General features: G+C 38.8%; 1 protein-coding gene across 8 annotated transcripts in view; it reads left to right on the plus strand.

Moving 5' to 3' along the window:
- Positions 1-24,757, plus strand: part of CFAP61 (cilia and flagella associated protein 61) — a 278,182-nt gene that overhangs the window by 108,613 nt on the left and 144,812 nt on the right. For 7 of the 8 annotated variants that reach the window (XR_008289225.1, XM_053200304.1, XM_027069482.2 and 4 more), the window contains 3 exons: positions 12,220-12,346; positions 16,773-16,850; positions 22,553-22,759. Coding sequence is in view for 7 of the 8 variants with exons in the window: in XM_053200304.1 (XP_053056279.1) it covers positions 12,220-12,346; positions 16,773-16,850; positions 22,553-22,759 (412 nt within the window). In the remaining variant the exon portion in view is untranslated. The remainder of the gene's footprint in view (positions 1-12,219; positions 12,347-16,772; positions 16,851-22,552; positions 22,760-24,757) is intronic. The other variant, XM_015071100.3, reaches the window with a different exon arrangement.

Consider the following 24,757-nt stretch of genomic DNA (forward strand, 5'->3'; position numbering starts at 1 on the left):
GGCACATACTCTTGCAGGTGTCTAAAACATTCATTCAATTTGGGATTGAAAAATTAACTCTTAAATCTTTTTCCTTCTAATTTTATATATGATTTTCTATTTTGTTATGTGTACAGTCTGATTAAGTCCTATCAATTCTGACCTTTGAGGTCAGAGTCTGCCAAAAATGGGGCAAGAATAAAAACTCACTGGGAGGCAGGTGACCATGGCTGCCAAACTTTCAAGACCCAAGAAGGAACCAATGAGCAGGGACTTCGTCATTTTTTCATGGAGAGGTGACATTTCTTAGGGAATCATGGGCCTGGGCATTCAAGTAAATCAGAGAGAGAAAGTATAAGAGAGAGGTGACCTGGGAGCTTGAAGGCCTATGGAGAAGGGTTAAGAAACAAGATAGACCCATGTAGGACCCCCTTAGCTACGGGATGGAGGAAGCCATGAGGATAGGTAAGGAGAACCACAGCTGATCTCTCTGATTCAAGGTGACTTTAGAATAATGCTGAACCCTTAGGAAAAGAATGGTTAAACTATCCCAGTTACTGAGTATAAGTTCACTTCTGGGAAGGTTGGGCAAGATGACAGAACAGGTAGAGGGAGGTGGGAGTTCCCTTTCTGGTTAGACACCATATGACAGCAGGAAAGGCCTAGCCTAGAGATGACAATGAAAAAATGAAGATCAGAAACTCTGTTTGAGACTTACAAGGAGTTTAAGAAGTGGGCCCACATTTAGATACCTCCAGTGAACTCATCATCTTTTTCAATCCTTCTAGGCCCAATTCTGACCTGTAAACATCAAAATAGACTTTGTATTTTTGGATGTTGATTTAGCCTGTTAAAAGTTCATTCCACAGAAGGTCTTAGCATCATTTTGTAAACTCTCAATTAATTTTCTTAATCTTTAGATTTATCTGAAAATATAGCAAGGAATAAAGATGGCTTCTTGCTAATTCAACAGTAAATACAATCTCCCTTTGGTGTGTGCATGTGTATATGACACCCATATATATTTTTAGATAATTTCATTTAATTAAGGATCACAGATGTTGGGAATAAAACACTAAGCATCCTTACAACTTTGTTTTGAAGCTGGTTTTATTTTTCAAGGGCTTTCTACTGAAACACAGGCCAAGTTCTCCATAACTCCTGGTCCATCTCTAACCTCATATACATTATCTAAAACCTTAAGGAATTTCACAATTATTTCTCAGAAGATGGTTCTGGAATCAATAGATCAGCTCCATAAGAGCAGGAGGTATGGACTGTCTTGTTCTCTGAAGGATCTCCACTACCCAGAACACACACCGGGCATTCAGTAGGTGTTTAATCAGTATTTGTTACTGACTGAATGCACCATTCTCAATAAAGTCACTTTAATAATTGATTTTTTAAGGAATACATTTTAAGTGAGAATCTGCCTCTTATGTATATTCATTTTTTACTTTTTCTGGAGTTCCTGTCAGTTGCTGTATAAAAGCAATTAGGCCATGTGATTATTGCCCCATTTGTATTTCCTATCAGGTGGCCACAGGTCCCTGTCCCCTTATACCATTAAAGGCAAAATGAACAAGCAGCCATTCCAATCTGTAAGCAGTCATATGCACACTGGCCACTTGCCTCAAAACCCCTGCTGAAAAGGTCACCTGTGGAGGAAACCTACATTGGCTTTTTGAGCTGAGCAAAAAAACAATGGAAAAATTGCTCTCAGAGTCAAATTCTAAGCAACAGAGAGTAGCCTTGCCCAATAAAAATACAGGGTGAGCCACAAGGGTAATTATAAATGTTCTGATAGCCCTATTAATTAAAAAGCTTAAAAATTGAGTGAAGTTAATGGTAATATTTATCATTTAACCCCTTATATCCAAATATTATTGTTTCAACATATCATCACTATAAAAGAAGTATCAGTGAGATACTTTATTTACATTCTTTTTTTTGTACCAAGTCTTCAGAATTCAGTGGGTATTTTACGCATATAGCACATCTCAATTTGGAGATGCCCCCTTTCTTCTTTATTTTTTTAATTTTTTAAATGTTTATTTTTGAAAGAGAGAGAAACAGAGTGCGGTGGGGGAGAGGCAGAGAGGAAGAGACACAAAATCCGAAATAGGCCCTAGGCTCTGAGCTGTCAGCACAGAGCCCAATGCTGGGCTTGAACTCATGAACTGTAAGATCATGACCTGAACCAAAGTTGGATGCCTAACCAACTGAGCCACCCAGGCGCCCCAGAGATGCTACCTTTCAATTGCTCAGTAGCCATGTGTGGCTTACGGCTGCCATATTGGACAGTGTACCATTAGATTAGAGTAGTGCACAAACATACTGCTATTGCCCATTCCTCTCCATGGAAGTCTGGGAACACATGAAGGTTGTGAAGTGTTCCTCTTTGGCAAACTTAAATAGCAGAGATGAGAGCCTCACAATGCAACAAAATGGTTGTGTCCTCTAATCAACAATACATTTTCATGGACAAACTGGTGAAATTATGTTCGTGTTTTTGTGATACTTGGCAATAAAACAGCCTCATATTCCATTAAACATTATTGAGAAATGCTGTGGGCTAGGAAAAACCCTGGCCTTTCAGAGTGGACCACCAATAGGGACGTGGAAAAAAATGTCACATGCTCATTCACCTCCTAGTTCCACAATACTGTTTGTTTGTTTGTTTGTTTGTTTGTTTGTTTGTTTGTTTTGAGAGAGAGAGCACGAGCAGGGTAGGGGCAGAGAGAGTGGGAGAATTCTAAGCAGGCTTTGTGCAGTCAGCACAGAGCCTGACGTGGGGCTTGAACTCACAAAACCGCAAGATCATGACCTGAGCCCAAATCAAGAGTCAGATGCTTAACCAACTGAGCCACCCAGGCGCCTCTCCACAACACTCAGCAATGCTACTATAGCACTGACCATATACAGAAGCATTGGGGAAACTCTCTGGTCATCTGCATGAAAGCTTCATCGTTCATTCCTTTAGTGGATGTTTATTGAGCTCCTCTCTGGTTCCAAAATATTTTCATCACCCAAATTAGCAGTCACTCCTATTTTCTCCTGCCACCCCAGCCTCTGGTGGAAGCAAGTCTACTTTCTGTCTCTATAAATTTGCCTGTTCTGAACATTTCATATAAATGGAATTGTACAATATATGGCCTTTTCTATGTGGCTTCTTTCACTTAGCATAATGTTTTCTAGTTCATCCATGTTGTGGCATGTGTCAGTACTTCATTTCTTTCTGTGGCTGAATTATAGATTCCATTATAGATAGATCACATTTTGTTTATCCCTTCAGAAGTGGATAGAGATTTGGGCTCTTTCCATCTTTGGGGCTATTGTGAATAATGCTGCCATAAAAATTCAAGTACAAGGTTTTGTGTGGCCATATGGTCTTCATTTCCTTGAGTATTTTCCTGTATTTTTGTGGTGTTGTTTTTTACATAATCCTTCTGAATTAGATCTTGGCATAAGGTGGCCATATCAGAACAAAGTTCTTATCCTTCACTTAAAAATTGCTCAAAATATTTATATTATTAAGGTTATATTAATTGATCATCTTTATATCAGTTAATTATAGATGTAGATTGTTCTTTGTAAATATGCTACCTGTCATGCTATATGGAAGCATGCATTAAAATTTAAGCACAAAATATTCACTGTAATTGACAACTAAGTGGATTAGAATATGTCACTTTATTAATGGGAGGAGGAACAGCACTCCTTTATTTAGTAATAACACCCTAGTGACTGGAGAGCATTCAGTGCCAGGCCAGCTATATAATATGCAGCGCATCTTTAGATGGAGAAGTCATCTTCCCATGGGCTCGCCACTCCAACCAGAGGCAAGTAGGCATTCTCCAGTGGCCTGCAACCTCTGCACTTGGCTGCACAAAGTACTTGGGTGAGGGGCAGGCAAGATCCACACTGAGTTGCCAGCTGAGCACCCATGGCACTGCCTGCCCTGGGTGATCATGACCACTAGCTTGCTCTAACTAGAGACTCAATGGGGCTTGTACCTGATACTCCACCCTCCCCATGCCTGTGTCCAGGACCCCATGAAGGTAGAGCATAATGGCTGCATGTGGGCCTCCCCCACCAATGCAATCCAGTTGTCACTTCTGTCAGAGGGCCACAGTAGTCACGGGGCAGGGATGGGGAGGCCCTGCGGGGCCCAAGGTTCTGGAGGCAGGAAACAAGTGGGAGAGAAGCCATGGAGCGATGGTGGGAGGTAGGTACCATGCATGAGCTGTGGCATCAAACCCCTGGACACGCTCCATTGTCTTCTTGACTTCATGTAAAAACACAAAATCAAAGATTAAATCATTAGGAATTTAAAGACTCATGAAGCCAGCCCAGGTTCAATGTCATCTCTTAAGTTTTTAACACACTTTATTTTGTTTTAATTTTTTTAATTTATATATTTATTTTGAGAGAGAGTCAGCACAAGTGGGGGAGGGGCAGAGAGAGAGAGAATCCCAAGCAGGCTCCGCACCACCAATGCAGAGCCCAATGTGGGTCTTGAACCCATGAAGCTGTGAGATCATGACCTGAGCCGAAACCAAGAGTCAGGTGCTTAACTGAATGAGCCACCCAGGCACCCCACTTCTTAACATACTTTCAACATTTGGGGAAGAATTTGACTTTACACATGAAGTAAATATGAAATAAAGCATGATCTCAACTATTATTATTTTTATGTCTGTCATCTTTTTTTTTGAGGTATAGTTGATGCAACATTATATTAGTTTCAAGTGTACAACATAATGATTTGGTATTTGTATGCACTGTGAAATGATCACCACAGTAAGTCCAATTCCCATCCATCAGCATGCAGAATTATACTTTTTGTTTTCTTGTAATGAGAACTTTTAAGATTTACCCTCTGGCAGCTTTTAAATATGCACTGCAGTCTTGTTGAGTATGGTCACAGTGCCGTTCATTACATGCCCATGACTTTTATTTTGTAACTGGAAGTTTGTGCCTTTTGACACCCTTCACCCATTTTACCAACTCCCAACCCCTTCCCCTCCGGCAACCACTTTTCAGTTCTCTGTATCTTTGAGTTTTGTTTCTTTGTTTTGGTTTTTAGATTCCACAAATAAGTTAAAGCATACAATATTTGTCTTTCTCTGACTTATTGCACTTAACATAACACCCTCAAGATCCATCCATGCTGTTGCAAGTGGCCAGATTACATTATTCTTTATGGCTAAGTAGTATTCCATTGTATATACACACCACATCCTCTTTATCCATCCATCCATCAATAGATACTTGTTTCCATATCCTGACCATTATAAATAATGCTGCAGTGAACATAGGGTGCATATATCCCTTTGAGTTAGTGTCCCCATTTTCTTTGAATAAGCACCCAGAGGTAGAATTGCTGGATTATATGTAGTTTTATTTGTAATTTTTTGAGGAACCTCTACAATGTTTTCCATAGCAGCTGCATCAATTAACATTCCCATCAATAGTGCATGAGTGATCCCTTTTCTCTGCAACCTCACCAACACTTGTTATTTATTTTTCTTTTCTTTTCTCTTTTCTTTCTTTTCTTTTTTCTTTTCTTTTTTCTTTCCTTTTCTTTCTTTTCTTTTCCTTTCTTTTCTCTTCTTTTCTTTTCTTTTCTTTTTTTTTCTTTTCTTCTATAATAGGCCTCCTAATAGGTGTGAGGTGATATCTTACTGTGGTTTTGATTTGCATGTATCTGTTGATCATCTGTCTTCTTTGGAAAAATGTATGTTCAGATCATCTGCCCATTTTTAAATCAGATGATTATTATTTTTTTGCTATTGAGTTGCATGAATTCTTTATATATTTTGAATATTCACCCCTCATCAGATATATAATTTCCTATCAGATATATATTTTCTCCCTTCAGTAGATTGCCTGTCATTTTGTTGGTGATTTCCTTTGCTCTGCAGAAGATTTTTAATTTCACGTATTCCCACTTGTTTATTCTTTGACTTTGTTGCCTTTCCTTTTGTATTCAGTTCCAATATATCATTGCCAAGTCCAGTGTCAAGGAGCTTACCATGTATGTTCTCTTCTAGGAGTTTTATGGTTTCGTCTTACATTAAAGTCTTTAATGCGTTTTGTGTTGATTTTTGTGTGTTCTTGCCTTCCTTTGTCACATATTAATTGATCATGTAAGCATGTGTTTATTTCTGGGAAATCAATTCTGTTCCATTAATCTATGTGTCTGTTTTATGCCAATACTATACTTTTGTGATTACTGTTATTTTGTAATACAGTTTGAAATCAGGGAGCATGATGCTTCTGGCTTTATTCTTTCTCAAGGTTGCTTTGGCTATTTAGGGCCTTTTGTGATTCCATACAAATTTTAGGAATATTTGTTCTATTTCTATGAAAAATGCCATTGTAATTTTCTTAGGGATTGCACTGAATCCGTATATTTCTCTGGGTAATAAAGACATTTTAACAATATTGATTCTTCCAATTCATGAGCATGGGAATACTTCCCATTTATTTGTGACTTCAATTTCTTTCATCTATGTATTATAATTCTCAGTGTGCTGGTCTTTCACTTCCTTGGTTAAATTTATTCTTAGGTATTTTATTCTTTTGATGCAATTGTAAATTGGATAGTTTTCTTAATTTTTCTGATAGTTCATTGTTAGTGTATAGAAATGCAATAGATTTTTGTGTAGCGAATTTGTATCCTGTAACTTTACTGAATTTGTTTATTAGTTCTAGCAGTTTTGGGGGGAAGTCTTTAGGACTTTCCATATGTAAAATAATGTCATCTGCAAATAGTGAGTTTCACTTCTTCCTTTCCAATTTGGATGTCTTTTATTTCTTCTTCTTGCCTAATTGCTCTGCCTAGGACTTATAGCACTGTATTTAATAAAAATGGTGAGTGTAGGCATTCTTGTCTTGTTCCTGATCTTAGAGGACAGTTTTACACCACTGAGTATGATCTTAGCTGTGGGTTTGTCATTTATGGCCTTTATTATGTTGAGGTATGCTCCCTCTATGCCTACTTTGTTGAGAGTTTATCATGAATGGATATTGAATTTTGTTATACGCTTTTCTGCATCTATTGAAATGATTGTATGATTTTTGTCTTTCATTTTGTTAATGTGGTGTATCACATTGATTGATTTGATTTGTGGACATTGAACTATTCTTGCCTCCCTGGAGTAAGTCCCCCTTGATCATGGTGTGTGGTCTTCTTAATGTATTGTTGAATTCAGTTTGCTAATAGTTTGTTGAGGATTTTTTCATCTATGTTTATCAAGGATATTGGCCCTTAATTTTCTATTTTTGTGGTGTCTTTGTCTAGTTTTGGTACCAGGTAATGCTTGCCTCCTAAAATGAGTTTGGAAATATCCCCTTCTCTTCAATTTTTTGGAAGAGTTTGAGGATTGGTATTAAATCTTCTTTGCATGTTTGGTAGAATTCACAGTGAAACTGTCTGGCCCTTGACTTTTTGTTTGTTGGGAAGTTTTTCATTACTAATTCAATTTCCTCACTACTGATCTATTAAGATTTTCTATTTCTTCATGATCCAGTCTTGGAAGAGTATATGTTTCCTGTAATTTATCCATTTCTTCTAGGTTGTCCAATTTGTTGGCATGTAATTATTCATATTCTTTCATTTCTGATTTTACTTACTTGAGCCCTCTCTTTTTTTCTTGGTAGGCTGAGCTAAAGGTTTATCTTTTTAAAGAATCAGCTCTTCATTTCATTGATGTCTTCTATTGTCTTTTTAGTCTCCATTTCATTTATTTCTGCTCTGATCTTTGTGACTTCCTTTCTTCTATTAACTTCGGGCTTCATATGTTCTTCTTCTAGTTCCTTTAGGTGTAAGTTAGATAGATTGTTTATTTGAGATTTTTCTTGTTTTTTGAGGTAGGCCTATATCACCATGTACTTCCTCTAAGAACTATTTTTGCTGCATTCAGTAGATTTTGGTATGATGTATTTTAATTTTCATTTCTCTTAAGGTATTTTTAAACTTGCCTTTTGGTCTGTTTGTTGACTCATTTGTTGTCCAGCAGCATGTTGTTTAATCTCCACATATTAGTGATTTTTCCAGTTTTTTTCTTGTAATAGCTTTGTTGTTTCATACCAGTGTGGTTGGAAAGATGCTTGATATGATTTCAGTCTTCTTACATTTATTTAAATTTGTTTTGTAGCCTAACATATGATCCATTCTGGAGAGTGTTCCAGATGCACTTGAGAAGAATGGATATTCTGCTGCTTTTGGATGAAATGTTTTGTATATCTGTATGTTAAGTCCACATGGTCTAATAAGTCACTTAAGCCTGCTGTTTCCTTTTTTATTTTCTGTCTGGATGATCTATCCAGTGATGTAGTAGGATATTAAAGTCCCCTGCTATTGTATTGCTATAAATCTCTCCCATTTATGTGCTCCTATACTATACACATAAATATTTATCTCTTTATCATTATTTAATGCCCATCTTTATCTTTTTTATTAAATTTTTTAATGTTTATTTATTTTTGAGACAGAGAGATGCAGAGCATGAGCAGGGAGGGTCAGAGAGAGAGGGAGGCACAGAAATTCTTAGCAGGCTACAGGCTCTGAGCTGTCAGCACAGAGCCCAATGCGAGACTCAAACCCACAAACCATGAGATCATGACCTGAGCTGTAGTCTGACGCTTAAGTGACTGAGCCACCCAGGCACCCCCATGTCTTTGTCTTTTAGTTTAGTCTTTGTTTTAAAGCCTGTTTTGTGTGATATAGCTATAGCCTTGTCTGATATAACCCTAGCTTTCTTTTAGCTTCTATTTGCATGGAATATCTTTTTCTATCCCTTCACTTTCAGTCTGTATGTCTTTATGTCTGAAGTGAGTCTCTTATAGACAAGATGTAAACAGATTCCTTTAAGCTGAAAAGAAGGGCACTATTTATATATATGCATATATATAATATAAAATAGTCTATTTTAAGTTGATAGCAATTTAAGTTTGAACACATTCTAAAGGACTACATTTTTACTCACTCCACCCCCATGTTTTGTGTTTTTGAGGTCACATTTTACATCTTACTTTGTGTATCCCTTAACTAATAATTGAAGCTATAGTTATTTTTACTACTTTTTTTTTTTAACTTTCATACTAGCTTTGCAAGTGATTAATTCACTACCTTTACTATATATTTACTTTTACCAGTGAGATTTATACTTTCATATGTTTTCTAGTTTCTAATTAGTGCCCTTTCTGACATTTCTTGTAAGGCCAGTTTAGTGGTGATGAACTCCTTTAGTTTTTACTTGTCTGGGAAACTCTTCATCTCTTAATTCTGAGTAACAGCGTTGGTGGGCAGAGTCTTCTTGGTTGGAAGTGTGTTCCTTTCATTACTTTGTATGTATCCTGGCACTGCCTTCCAGCCTGTAAAGACTCTGCTGAAAATTCTGCTAATAGTCTTAGGGTGGTTCCCTTCTACAGAACAAGTTGTTGTTTTCTTCCTGCTCTTAAGATTCTCTCTTTATCTTTAACTTTTGACATTCTAATTATATTTATTAGTGTGGATCTTTTTGAGTTCATCTTATTTGGAACACTCTGTGCTTCCTGGATCTTCATGTCTGTTTTCTTCCCCAGGTTAGGGAAGTTCTCAGCCATGGTTTCTTCAAATACATTTTTTGCCCTTGTCTCTCTCTCTCTTCTTCTGGGACTCCAATAGTGTGAATGGTTTTCTGCTTGATGTTGTCCCATGGGTACCCTTAGCCTGTCTTCACTTTTACATTCCTTTTTCTCTTCCCTGCTCTGTGTAGATGAGTTCCACTGCCCTGTCTGCTGGATCACTGATTCTTTCTTCTGCTTCATCTAGTCTGCTAGTAACCCCCTCTCGTGTATTTTTCATTTAATGTATTCTTCAGCTCTGTGACTTCTGGTTGGTACTTCCTTGTATTTCCTCTCTCTGTGGAAGTTCTCACTGTGGTCATTCATATTTCTCCCATTTTTGGTGAGCATCCTTATGACCATTATTTTGAACTCTTAATCAGGTAAGTTACTTATCTTCATTTCATTAAGATTTTTTCTGAGGTTTTATCTTGTTCTTCCATTTGAAACATATTTCTTTATCCATTCATCTGTTGATGGACATTTAGGCTGTTTCCATAATTTGGCTATTGTTGAAAGTGCTGCTATAAACTTTGGGGTACAAGTGCCCCTATGCATGAGCACTCCTGTATCCCTTGGGTAAATTCCTAGCAGTGCTATTGCTGGGTCATAGGGTAGATCTATTTTTAATTTTTTGAGGAACCTCCACACTGTTTTCCAGAGAGGCTGCACGAGTTTGCATTCCCACCAACAGTGCAAGAGAGTTCCCATTTCTCCACATCCTCTCTAACATTTATAGTCTCCTGATTTGTTCATTTTAGCCACTCTGACTGGTGTGAGGTGGTATCTGAGTGTGGTTTTTATTTGTATTTCCCTGATGAGGAGCGACAGTGAGCATATTTCATATGCCTGTTGGCCATCTGGATGTCTTCTTTAGAGAAGTGTCTTTTCATGTTTTCTGCCCATTTCTTCACTGGATTATTTGTTTTTCGGGTGTGGAGTTTGGTGAGTTCTTATATACACAATGGAATACTACATGGCAATGAGAAAGAATGAAATATGGCCTTTTGTAGCAACATGGATGGAACTGGAGAGTGTTATACTAAGTGAAATAAGTCATACAGAGAAAGACAGATACCATATGTTTTCACTCCTGTATGGATCCTGAGAAACTTAACAGAAGACCATGGCGGAGGGGAAGGAAACAAAAAGTTAGAGAGGGAGGGAGCCAAACCATAAGAGACTCTTAAAAACTGAGAACAATCTGATGGTTGATGGGGGGTGGGAGTTAGGGGAGGGTGGGTGATGGGTATTGAGGAGGGCACCTGTTGGGATGAGCACTGGGTGTTGTATGGAAACCAATTTGACAATAAATTTCATATTAAAAAAAGAAAAAAGAAACAAAGAAATATATTTCTGTTTACTCATTTCGTTTGACTCTCTGTGTTTGCTTCTATGTGTTAGGCAAAACAGCTACCTTTCCCAATCTTAAAGGAGGGAAGGAGGAGCCTATTGTTTAAACTTGTCCTAGCTCTTGGTTGTTTCTCTATCCTTTGTGATTGTCTAAGCAGCCTGATTTATTCGTGATATGTCCCATTTATTGAGAGAGTACCAAGGCTGTCCATGTTTCAAAGAGAGCATTCATTCAGCACCTACTTCCAGGCTGATTCTAAGCCAGACCTTCATGCAGCAGCTTTCAAAGTATTCAAATATATACAGTTCTGTGGCACTACAGTCATAAATCCTGCTCATCTCCAGATCAGGTGACCTGGAGCTGCATCTTGGGTGATATTTAAAAATTTGGGGGCTTCAGACAAATGTATAAGCTCTCTTCTGGGAGTTACTGGCAAGCTGTAGCAAAGCTAAGGGAGAGCACAAAGTTGGCACCCTCTGGCCTACTTTCTTTGGACACTCCATATCTGCTAGATGTGTAGCAAACCTGAGGCCTGCCCCTCAGGCTGCAACTCCAGGACAAGTACATAGGCCTTTTTCACAGGAAGACCAGGGTGTGTTTCAGTCTGCAACCTGTGCAGTGCCCTAGGGGTGGTAGCCTGCCAAGAACTGCCTCTGTGATTGTTACAGCCCCATGGGACCCAAGAACACAAGCCTCCCTGGCTCCCAGACCCAAGTGATCAAAGAGAGCCCCCTGTGTGGACTGCACCCCTCAGAGTTTTAGCGAGGCAGAGAGAGGGTAAATAGCAGCTCCATATTTGTGAGATCTCTCCCAATCATGGGTCACTGTGCTAGGGTGAGGTTTTTTGGCAAGACTGAATCTCTGCCTCTTCTACCATCTTGATGTGGCCCTTTATTGTTTGTTGTGAAGGAGCCATTCAGCTAATTTTGAGGTCTTTTGCAGAGGGAATTATTCCATATGTAGCAGTACATTTGGTGTGTCTGTGGGAGGAGATGAATTCAGGATCTTCCTATGTTTCCATCTTACACTGGATGGAACATTTCAAAATAAATACATCTAGAGTGTAACTTTGTGTTCTCTCTGGTTAATGAAAATACATTTCTAGAATGAAATGAGTTACTTTTATAATTAATCAAATGCTAATGTTACATGAACATTTTTGCTGAATATTATTTTACATATATGTAATACATTATAATTCTGTTCATTTTGAGGGGGAGGATATGTATTTTAGTACCTTAACCTAAAAAAAAGTATCTCTCCTCATCCAGGTCTATTAAAATAAGATTAGCCTCTTTGTCGGATACTCCTGGTGTTGAAAACCTTGTTAGCACTCTCATGCTGAATAAAAGTATATTGGAGGATTTAAAGCAATACAATGAGGCTCACAGAGACCCTGTAAGTACCTACTATGACCCGATTGGCTTCCTTTCCCTCGTGATATGGGACCATTATGACCCATGTAGTTTCAGCCTTGAGGTTTCCTTGGATCTCAGTTGGAGAATTGTGTGGTGGGGAGGCAGAGGTGGAGTTGGAAGATGGGAGCAAGAAAAGAAAACCTGGGAAACTGGGGTTTAAGAAAGTGAGGGTGTTCTCCTCACTGGTGGCCCCAAGGCAGAGTGCTGGTCAGATATTCTAAATCTTTATCACAGAGATAGAAAATTTGGACTTGATCCAGACAAGTATCCTGAAACAGGATAGATCTCAGGGCTTGGAATAGGAAGATCTGACTGAGGTTTCGGAATGGTAGCTCAGGAACCTGTGGTGCTTGGTGCTTAACCAGCAACACTGGATATCAGACCCATCCAGTCTGATGGAACTCCATTTGACCCTACTGGATGGTGATTCTGTCTAGAGGGGTTTTTTTTGTTGAGCTGGCTATGTCCTCAGGGAATGGATGAGCTAGGAAAGATCTTGTATGACAAATGTTGGGTTCTCTTTCTAGGAGTCCTTATGTTAACACTGCTTTCTTGAGGACCATGACAGTTAACTTAACCAGACATGGAACAGCACATGTAGTTGGAGAAATGCTGTTACATTTTTGATAAATTTTATTTAAAAAAAAAAAGTCTTATTGAGCTATAACCAATGAACAGCTTGATAGATTTTACAATTCAAATACACCATGTAATGAGCTCCTGTTTCAGGAAACAGACTAACCCCTGCCTGAAGACTAACCCAGCCTGCCTGAAGTTCCTCTCATGCTCCCATTCAGTTACTTTCTCCTCATGTTAATACCACCTTGACTTCTAAGATTATAAATTAGTTATGCCTGTTTTTGAACTTTATTTGAAGGGATTGTACCGTATGTGCTCTGATATCAGGCTTTTATTGCTCAGCAACATGTGAGACTCACACATATTGTGGTGTAAAGTATTTCATTGCATGAATATTCCACAATTTATTTCTTCCTTCCACTGTCATTTGGGAAGGTTTCCAGCTATTGGATCTTTTGAATAAGCACTTTAAGTTTTAAGTCATCCAGAGGGAGACACCTAACACCTGAACACAGTGAAATATTTAATATTTATCAAACAAGTATTTGATAAGGTAGCAGGTTAAAAGAAAACTTCTCTCCAGAACATGTTTTTTGTTTTGGTTTGTCTTGATCTGTTTGTTTTTTCTTTTTTCTTTTTTTGCTACTTCCCTCCTGGCCTGCTAATGCAGTGTGATGTAGTGCCCTGTTTCTCGAAATGTGGTTTAAGGAGCCATAGGGGCCTCTGAGACATAAATTGTCAGGGGCGTCCATGAAGTAACAAAAAAAATTGTTTCTGTAATATGAATAAGAAAGTATTTTCCTTTTCCACTGTATTGATCTTCACACCAATGGTGCAAACGCAGTGGTGAGCACAGCCTTGGGAGTCTCAGTGTGAATCAAAGCAGCGGCACCAGAGTTCGTTGAGTTCTTCATCGCCATTCACTCATGTTAACATCAGGAAAAGAAAATCTAGTGAGGGCATCGTTGCACAGCAACACAATGGCCAAAACAAAAAGAGTGGTACCACTAGATACTGGGGAGGATGCAGGGAAACAGGATCATTCACATGTTGCCAGTGGGAATGTAAAATGCTACCATGCTCTGGGAGACATTTTGGCTATTTCTATAAAAACTAAAAATGCAGCAACCATATGACCTAGTAATTGCACTCCTGGGCATTTATCCCAGAGAAGTGAAGTCTTATACGCGAATGTTCATAAGCTGTCAGAATCAGCCCAGATGTCCTGCAACAGGTGAATGGGTAAACTGTGACGTGTCCATGCCATGGAATAGTACTTAACAATACAAAGGAATGAACTGTAGGTTTATTCATCAGCTTGGATGAATCTGCAAAGAATTATGCTGAGTTGGGGTGGGGGGAAGCCAAGCCCTAAAGGTTACATATTGTATGATTCCACTTACATTACATGTTTGAAATAACTCAGTTTTAGAAATGGAGAAGAGATTATTTGTTGCCACAGGTTAAGGGCCAGAGGAAGGCAGAAAGTAGATGGGTGTGGTTATAGCAAGGTAATTCAAGGGATCTTTTGTTGGAACTGTACTGGTGGATATATGAACCTACACATGGATAAAATTGTGTAGAACTTGATACACACACACACACATCAATGTGCATTCCCTGCTTGTCATATTATGCTAGAGTTTTGCAGAATCTTACTATGACAGGATACCGGGCAAAGTGTAGAAGGAATTTCTCTGTATTTCTTTTTTTTTAAAAAAACATTTATTTGTTTTTGAGAGAGAGACAGAGACAGAGTGCAAGCAGGGGAGGGGCAGAAAGAGAAGGAGATATAGAATCTGAAGCAGGCTCTAGGCTCCGAGCTGTCAGCACAGAGCCCAACATGGGGCTCAAACCCACTAACCGTGCGATCATGACCTGAGCCAAAGTTGGCCGCTCAGCTGACAGAGCCACCCAGGCGCCCCTGTCTGTATCATTTCTTACAACTACTTGTGAGGCTACAGCTATCTCAATATAACTTTCAATAAAAAAAGAAAAAGAAAAGCCAGTTTCACTCGAAGTGGTAAAAATTACTAACTTAATTAAATTTCAATCCTTAAGTACCTGTATTTTCAATATTCTGTTGTGGCAAAATGCGAGGTGCACATAAAGGTCTCCTACTGCAGACTAAAGTATGTTAGTTGTTTCAAGAAAGAGCATTTCTGCAATTGTTTGATTTTCATGCAGAACTAGCCCCTGTTCTCATGGAACACCACTTTTACTTGAAAGAACAGCTGGCAGACAAAATATGGTTATTCGGTCTCGGTCTCGAATACTTGGCAGACATTGTCTTAAAAATGAAAGACGCAAGGCTGTCACTCCAAGGGAACAACTGACAGTATTTGTTCCCTGTGATAATATCCAAGCTTTCAATAAAAAAATTAGAATTTTGGAAAATCAGTATCTTTCATCATGAGCTTCACAGCTTCCAAAAATTTTAAAAAGTTTTTCTGATGAGGCTGGTGGCAATGTCACCAAATGTGATGCTTTTAATTTTTTTAGCATTTATTTATTATTGAGAGACAGAGCATGAGTGGGAGAGGAGCAGAGAGAGGGAGACACAAAATCTGAAGCAGGCTCCAGGGTCTGAGCTGTCAGCACAGAGCCCAGTGCGGAGCTCAAACTCACGAACTGTGAGATCATGACCTGAGCCAAAGTCAGACGCTCAACTGACTGAGCCACCCAGCGCCCCTGATGCTTTGATATTTTATCATAAGTCAACATTTGGAAAATCTGTGTAAGCTTGGTGAGCCAATATTTTGTAGATAAAACAGGATGTTACAACATCACACATAGGTAAAAAGTACTCACGTGAATACAAAGTTTACTGATATGGTTTCAGCTTCCACAATGCAATTGATCTTTTATTTTTTTATTTTTTTAAATATTTATTTTTGAGAGAGACAGAGCACGAGAGGGGGAGGGGCAGAGAGAGGGAGTCACAGAATTGGAAGTAGGTTCCAGGCTCTGAGCTGTCAGCACAGAGCCCGACGTGGGGCTCAAACCCACGAACTGTGAGATCATGACCTGAGCCAAAGTCGGAAGCTTAACCAGGCACCCTGCAACTGATCTTTAAAACAGTACCACTTGTTGAGCATCAGAGAAGAATATCCATAATTATCTGAAAGATTATTTAAATACTTCCCTGTTTTCTAGCTCTGTATCTTTGTGAAGACAGATTTTTTTTGTATATTTCAACCAAAATAACATATTGCAGCAGATTGAATGAAGAAGCAGATATGAGCATCCAGCTGTCTTTCATTAAGCCAGACATTAAAGGGATTTGAAAAAATATAAAACAATGCTACTCTCCTCTCTAAATATTTTTGTCAAATTTTGAATTTTGTTTTAATTAGTAAATTCAACAAAAATGAATCAACATCAAAATTTTCCCAATTTTAATTTCTAATATAGAAAATAGTGATAGATAGATATTACACACATAAACCAAGCTCTTTGGGGTCCTCAGGGAATAGGGGTCCTGGGATCACAATATTTGAGAACCACTAATGCAGAGCTAAGGAAAACAGATTCCAGGTGAAAGGGACTGTGGTTTGAATCACAGATCCAGCCCTTACTAACTGGAAATCTCAGCATGTTACTCAGCCCCCCAAGCCTTATTTTCTGGTAAGTGAAATAGAGAAAATGATAATATTCATAGGAGTGAGGGTTCAATGAACACAGGGAGGACATTTAACTTAGTACATGGTCCAAAGGTAGGATGTTGGCTCTGACCGTCATTGTTAGTTACAGCCGACTACTGACTGCTTACACAAACCTTGATGGTTATATTTTAAGGGCCTTAAAATATATGCTTATCTTTTCAGGATGGAACATCACTGAAAGCATTTGTTGCTGAAGTTGCAGAACAAATAGTCGGCATTGCAGTGATCAGAGATGAAATGGTAAATTGCAAAATAGACATTGATTTCTTGGATTGTGCCTTTTTATATCATGAATTAGCACACAATACCTCTTTTTAGTTTTTGTTTATTTAATATGAATGCCTCTTTTTTTAAGGACTTCATCATCTGCTTGGTTGATTTTTCAGTTTCCCATTTTTTCAGTTTAAACTATTTAAAATATTACAGAGAATATATGAAAAATTCACATTTTATAAATTCATATAACCAGGGTGCCTGGGTGGTTCAATTGGTTGAGCGTTCTGACTCTTGATTTCAGCTCAGGTCCCGATCCCAGGGTTGTGGGATCAACCCCCACATCGGGCTCTGCCCCAAGCATGGAATCTGCTTGAGATTCTCTCTCTGAGTCTCTCTGCCCTTCTCCTCTACTCATGCTCTCTCTCTCTAAAATAAAAAATTAAAAAATTAAAAAAATTTCCAAATAACCTTCCACCAGGACCACCACCACCAAAAAATCAAAACAAAACAAAAAACAAACAAACAAAAAAGTCCCAGTGCTCCCCAAAGAATTACTACTGTTAATAGTTAGGCATTTATTCTTTCCTACATTCTTGCTTGCACATAATTAATTACATGCACTGTGTGTGTGTGTGTGTGTGTGTGTGTGTGTGTGTGTCTGTGTGTGTGTGTGTGTGTATGGTCAATTGGACAAGTAATTTTTTTTTCCTAGTGCACAGCCAATTCTTCCGAAGTATTTATTGCTGAGTAGTTCATTATTTTCCTGCTGACTTAAAATGTCACCTTTACATGATTCCATATGCCTGTGTCTATTTTTAAACCCTCCTTTCTGTTCTGTGGATTTACTTGTTGATATCTCTTGTATTATTATGTGCTTTGGTATCTGATAGGGGAGTCTTCTCTCATTTGTCTTTTTTTCTAAATTCTCTTGGCTTTAATTAGATATTTCCTTTTCCAGATAAGCCTTGTAATACTTACTAAATGAACTTATTTGCACCTTTGTGGTTTTTGTAGAACAATATAGGCAGAATCAACAATTAAAATATTGAGACTTTCTCGGGGCATCTGGGTGGCTCAGTTGGTTAAGCGTCCTACTTTGGCTCAGGTCATGATCTAGTGGTTCGTGAGTTTGAGCCCCAAGTCAGGCTGTATGCTGACAGCTCAGAGACTGCAGCCTGCTTCTGATTCTGTGTCTTTGGCTCTCTCTGCCCCTTCTCTGCTTGTTCTCTCTGCCTCTGTCTTTGTCTCTCTCTCAAAAAATAAATAAACATTAAAAAAAATTTAATAAACAATGAAATATTGAGACTTTCTAGGAACATGGCTTTCTGAATTGGTGGTGGTGGTGTTGAATTATTTCGGGTTCTTCAGTAAAGTTTTGTGGCTTTTCACGTACAGCTTTCTTGTGCCAGATACTTTGCCCCTGTAGGTTTACTCTCTGCTCTGTTCTGTTTACTCTCTGACTCTAATTGTATTTGGCCAAAGGGGAACCCTGATGAGAGGAAGGGAGGAGAGTGAGATTGGGATGCCCTCAGCTGGCTGGTCTCTCCACTGAGTTTTCTGAGCTTTTCAAGGTGGCCTTTTCTCCAGCACCCTCTCATTTTGGATTCCAGTAACTAGCACCTCCCATGCCACCCACCTAAGGTGGTGTTAGCTTGCAGTTGCTGCTACACTGTCCCCTACTGGTTTCCCTGCCCCCTCCTTGTAAGTAGTCTTTTTGTTTTAACCTACCTCCAGTTATCCTAATTTGAACATACCATCTGTTTCCTGATGAGACCCTGACTGATACAGTCCTGAACATTTATGATTTGTTTCTACTTGTTTTATATTTTTCTGGGTATTGGAGTGCCTGGGTGGCTCAGTCGGTTAAGACTTGGACTTAGGCTCACAGTTTGTGAGTTCGAGCCCCGGGTCAGGCTCTGTGCTGACAGCTCAGAGCCTGGAGCCTACTTCGGATTCTGTGTCTCCTTCTCTCTCTGCCCCTCCCCCACTTGCGCTCTGTCTCTCTCTCTCTCTCAAAAATAAATAAATGTAAAAAAATTCTATTTTTCTGGGTATTATAAAGAGATACTTTTTTTTTCATTGTTCTAAGTGTTTATTTTGGTATGTGGGAACAATAGTACTTTTTGTCTTGTGATCTTATATCCAGCCACCTTTTTGAAGTCTCTTTAGCTCTGAGAGTTTTCAGTTGAATCTCTTTTCTGGCACAGTGTCACTTCTTCCACATTGTCTTGACCAAAGCAGTTATAGGGCATGCTCAGATTCTAGGGATGGAGAAAGTGACTCCACCTCTTGATGCTGAGAGTGTGGCAAGGTCAGTCTGCCAAAGAGCATGCAGGATGCAAGTTAATCTTGTGGCCATCTTTGGAAAATAGCCTTATTTTTAAAATATTTATGTCTTATTTCTTTTTCCAGTTTTGTTATATGTTTAGAATAACATTGAATGGTAATGTTTATAATGGATACTTTTGTGGTGTTCTTAGTTTTAATGGGAATGATTCTGTATTTTCCTCCATTTAGTATAATATTTGCTGCAGGTTTCTGGGAGGCATCCTTTATCAAGCTATAAGGAAATTCCCTTCTATTTCTAGTTTACTAAAAGTTTTTATTATGAATGAGTGTTGAATTTTATCATCAAATATGTTTTGGCATTTATTGAGATGACCATACGGCTTTATTCCATTAACCTTTAATGTATCTTACACTATACTTGTTCTTTGGTTTATTTCTCTTTTTGATTCAATGTATCTTTGAATGATTTTTAAAAATTTTTGTTAATGTTTATTTTTGAGAGACAGAGACAGAGACAGAGTGTGGGTGGGGGAGGGGCAGACAGAGGGGGAGACAGAGAATCTGAAGCAGGGTCCAAGCTCCAAGCTGTCAGCCTAGAGCCGAACACAGGGCTCAAACTCACAAACCATGAGATCATGACCTGAGCTGAAGTTGGATGCTTAACCCACTGAGCCACCCAGGCGCCCCTTGAGTGATTTTTTTAGAAAGGGTGATAGGTGGTAGGGTCTCTGAGTGCATGCATATACAAGAAGTTTTTATTTTGTTCTCACCCTTTAATACTCATCAGGCTGTATATGGAATTTTTATGCCAATTACCTCTCAACAGATTGTTGACATTTTTACTGTCATGGTTTTCTAGTGTCCAATGTCACTGATAAAATGTAATGTTATATAAATAAATGTATATTTGTTTGCTTTCTGTCTTGAGAATTAGTTTGTTTCTTTTCTATCCCTGAAACTCTGAAATTTTACCAAAAAGTAACTTACGCCTTTTCTGAGTCATAGGAATATCTTTCCTCTATGATTTCATCATTTTTTCCCTTTCAATTTATTCTCCTCTTCTTGAATTCCTTTTAATTCAAGGATATTGGACCTTTGGGATTGCACCTTCACTGTCTCTTAACTTTCTTCTCATTTCTGTATCTCTTGTACTTCTTTTTTTTTTTAACTTCCTTTTTTTTTAGTTTATTTACTTATTTTGAGAAAGAGAGAGCGAGAGCACAAGGGTGAGTGGAGGAACAGAGAGAGAGAGGTAGAGAGAGAGAATCCCAAGCAGGCTCCACACCATCAGTACAGAGCCTGATACGGGGCTGGAACTCATGAACCATGAGAACATGACCTGAGCTGAAACCAAGAGTCGGATGCTTAACCAGCTGAGCCACCCAGGCATCCCTTCTCTTGTACTTCTTACTCTTCATTCTAAGAGATTCTCTTGATTTTGTCTTCTGGATTTGTAATTCAGTCTTCAGCCTTGTCCATTCTGTTATGCAGGCCTTCTATTGGAATTGTCATTTGAGGGTTCGTTATGTTTAACTTCCAAGTCTTTTTTGTAGCAGCTTGTTTGTTATGTTATATGCAAGGTCCTTCTTGTTATCTCTGAGGATACAATAGAATTTTTTTCTAAAAAAAATTCTCTTCCGTTCCCTGACTGACCTCTGTGTCCCCCTAGAGGAAGTTGTATGTTTCTTTCTTCTGATCTTTTGCATTTGTCAGTTTTCCTTGGAAGTCTGACCATGTCGTACCTGAAAGATTATAACATTAGCGTGGCTGGCTGGCTTCAGTATCCTCGACAGTTGTGCTTCTTGCTTCTCCCCTGCATCTCTCAGTCATGAGGAGAGCTACCCAGCCCTCTGTCAAATTGGGAGGTGGCATCAGTTGTCTGGCTTCCTCTTGTGGCCTTGAATGTAGATGATCCCGGCAGACAGTAGGCCTTTGAGGGGCCCAAGGTAAGAGGGTGTAAGCTAGTGTTAGAAAACTTTGACATGTTTTCTTCCAAGGTGAAGAAAACTATCTTACTTCTGTGTCCTCCATCATGCCACCACCTCATTATTTAAAAAAAAAAATTTTTGTTGTTATTTTAAGTGGTTTGGGATGGGAAGAAAATTAGGTGCACATGGCCCATCTGCTGTTTTGAGCCAATAACATCTGTTGGCCCTTTGCTTCTTGTTTTTCAATGATTTCTCAGCCCTACGCTTATTACTCATTTTATTTTATAAAGAGGGATGCCTCCTTGGTAATTAAAGAAAGGTCTTAGGTGCTAAGGCAGTTGTAGGGTCAGCCCAGATGGAAAGGTCAGGCATTACCAGAATTGCCCTCAGATACCACCACTTCCCTGGTTATCCTGAGCCCCATTTCCTCTGTGCTTTATAGCAGAAGCTTTAAAGACAAAGGACCTTGATAGGCTTGGATACAGACTTCAGTTTTCCTGAATTTTCTAGTGCCAGCTTTGCCAATCACAGAGCAACTCAAGTTCCTTGCATTCTCCAATCCTTCTTTTTGAAAGTATGCTTTTAGGACAGTTCTACTGTGTAAAATAAGAAGAAATATAAGTAGGTGCTTTCCAATCTGCATATAGTTTGATGTTTCATGCATATCAGATGTGTTTACTACTCTTGTCATGAAAGAAAGTCACACTCACTTAGAACAGCACCCCACCCCACAGTGTCCACTACTGGGAAGTGAAGCAAGACAGGCTGAATCAGTACACAGTTAGCATGGTTGAGCCCCTGCTTCCCCACCCACAGTGCGGGGGCCAAAGAGTGGTGGTCAGAACTGGACCCATAGAAGCAGGAGCAGAGTGCCCAATATTTTCTTTTATAAGTAAACACTCACTAGTCTTTAAAATTACCTTCCACGATGTAAAAATAAAATACCTCAGAAGCATAAGATGTTTAGGGAATGCCTATGGACGAGGCCTAGCCTTGCAGTTTTCCTGTAGATCAGTCTAACCACACGTGCCAGTCGAAGGATGTGACCAGTGAGATGACATGTTTCCACATTAATAGTGAAGAGAGAATAGTAATGAGTCCAGAGAACATTGGTGGCTGTTGCTTGTCCCACTGCTGAATTTTGTACAGGCTCAGTCAGTCGCACTGACAAGCTTGTCCTGTGCTTGTCCAACACTGGGAAAAACGTGTTGTCCTTTCCCCTGGTCCCTAGCAGAGACTCAAGGCTCTCTGGGTTTTTAGCAGCCACGGCTCTAAGGAACAAATTCCAAAGCTGTGTAGCCATCCTTCAGAGACAAGCCATCAGAACTTTCAGAAGACCTAATTTTCAATTTTAAAAATTTGAACAATCAAAATGAGGTAGTAAATCACTGGAGAGATAAGCACATTTCTTACTACTATACCTAAAGTAATTAAAAATTTTTCTTATCATAAAATGCATGCCACTTATTTAAAACATCCTTTAATGCCCTTTCCCCACCTCTTTTTTAGGATATAGAGTACATACGATCCCATTACAACATTGAAGATTTCATCTACTTCAGTCACCACCAACGGGAAGAACATGGGCACTTGTATCACTTTGTCCTGAACCCTATTTTTCGGCACTACACCAAGTTTTTTCTGAAGGAGATCCTCCGTTTAAGCTATAAGTCCTGTCTCTACTATCCTGTTTACCCACAATCCAGGGAAGACAAGGTAAAAGAATATCATAATGCACTTTTCCAGCACATTCACAATGTCATTCGTGTTGTGTGCCATATTTTATTCCTTCCTTGATCAATGGATTTGAATTATAACAGGGCTATGAATTTCAAATGGCCATATTGAGTTTGGCCCTTTTATTACACTATAGAGAAAGTCCAGAAGACTGAATGTCTGAAACACTCACAATCATAATTAGTAGAACAATTTGTTGGCTTTTCCATATTGACAAAGCAGAGACTGGAAAGTCTGCAAAAATGCTCTAAGGGACATGAAAGTCAAATGATTTCTTATGGTGCATTAGTGAAATGCCATAATGATCCTATCATGCTCTTTAAACAAAGAGCATTTTGGTTTGAACTCACAGAACAAATCAGTTCAGTCCTATAAGATTGCTGTGCTATCACGGCATTCCAAATAGGCACTATAACCACCGCCATAAGAGTGATGGATAAAAAGTGGAGATGTGTGGTGCTGACATAGCCTTTATGTAGTAAATACCTGTATAAGTCTCCCTAGCATGTTATACTTATGAAGACTCATACTTTGTAGTAAGCACTGTCTAGTGTATAAGGTCTAGTGCACAGATAGCAAGCTCTTCTTCCTGTTTCCATCTTGCCTCACTCAGTCTTCAGAGCACTTTCCACTAGTTAAATTATGCCTTTTGCCATGAAAGCAGAGGTGTCCATCTTGTTCAAAGCTGCATCCCAGTGCCTAGAACAGTCACACACATGTACACATGCCTGTCACTGACAGCTGGTCCTCAGCCTGATACAGATTTGAGAAGCTATTAGGTTCAATCATTAGACCATCTAGTTGTCCCATCATATCCCATTCATGACCAAAAACTTTCTCATGCTCTTCCCAGAATCCTTGATGTGGTCACATTTTTTCTTTGTTACCACAAATGAGCCAAGCAGATTTTTAAAGTAAGCTTATTTATTAAACTTCAAACCAGTCTGAAGCATATCAGTAAAATTCCCTTAACAATAATTTTGCCAATGCATCTTATTTAACAAAAGCCTTTGGGGGAAGAAAAGAGGGAATGGGGAAGAAGAAAAAACATGGAAGGGATTTTCAGTGAGATGCACAATATGCTCTAGTGATGATCATTTTTCCTATCAAAGTGTGGTGCCGTAGCCATGTGAACGCCCTAGATTTGAACCTCAGGAGATAGAAAGGTAACAATTCTGGAAGATTCTGATCCTCCCCCCAACCCCCCGTTTCTTTTTACTATTCATTTGGCCAGTGGCCAGTGTGGTGACCTTCAGGATGTGATACTAAATTCTTACTTTTTATTCATGATGTTATCTGCATGCGCCCAGTTGGTATGAAAGTCCTTTTGCATCATAATAAAAAAAATATCTTTGACATTTCATCAAACATTCACATATTTATCTCAATCATATAGAATTTGGAATGTGTTATACACTATTTCACATAGGATATAGAAACACATTTGGAGACAGATTTCCTCACAGTCTGCACTTGCAGGTGATTTACACACATACCTTTCTTTAAACACGTGTAAGAAGCTGTACCAGATAAATTAGAAAAGAGTTTCCAAATTCTGCTATAAATTCCCAGTTGACTATAATAAAAGTGAATGTTAGGCTTGCTTTATCAAGATGATTTTCTCCACGCCCTCCTGTGAGGACATGTATTAAGAGATCCTCCAGGCATAAAAGCAGAATTCTGGCTAGGAACTCCTGGGCTCTATTTTTCAGTGTATACAATCAGGGTGTGAAGTTCAATGGTGAAGGATTTTAGAAATCCCTTTTAGAAGCTCTTAGAAATGCCTGGGGGCTGTTTTTCGAACAGCAATAAGTCATATGTAAACCATCTTATTTATTAAACTACACCTAATTTTAGTTCAGTTTTATTTGTTTTGCTTTCCATTTTAAATTCAATAAACATACTAAAATTTTGGATTCACAGTTTAACTCTTGAGGTTTAAATGGTTGAAATACCCTGAGTTAGTTTCACCAGAAC

Source organism: Acinonyx jubatus, chromosome A3 (assembly GCF_027475565.1).
Source record: "Acinonyx jubatus isolate Ajub_Pintada_27869175 chromosome A3, VMU_Ajub_asm_v1.0, whole genome shotgun sequence".
Taxonomy (NCBI): domain Eukaryota; kingdom Metazoa; phylum Chordata; class Mammalia; order Carnivora; family Felidae; genus Acinonyx; species Acinonyx jubatus.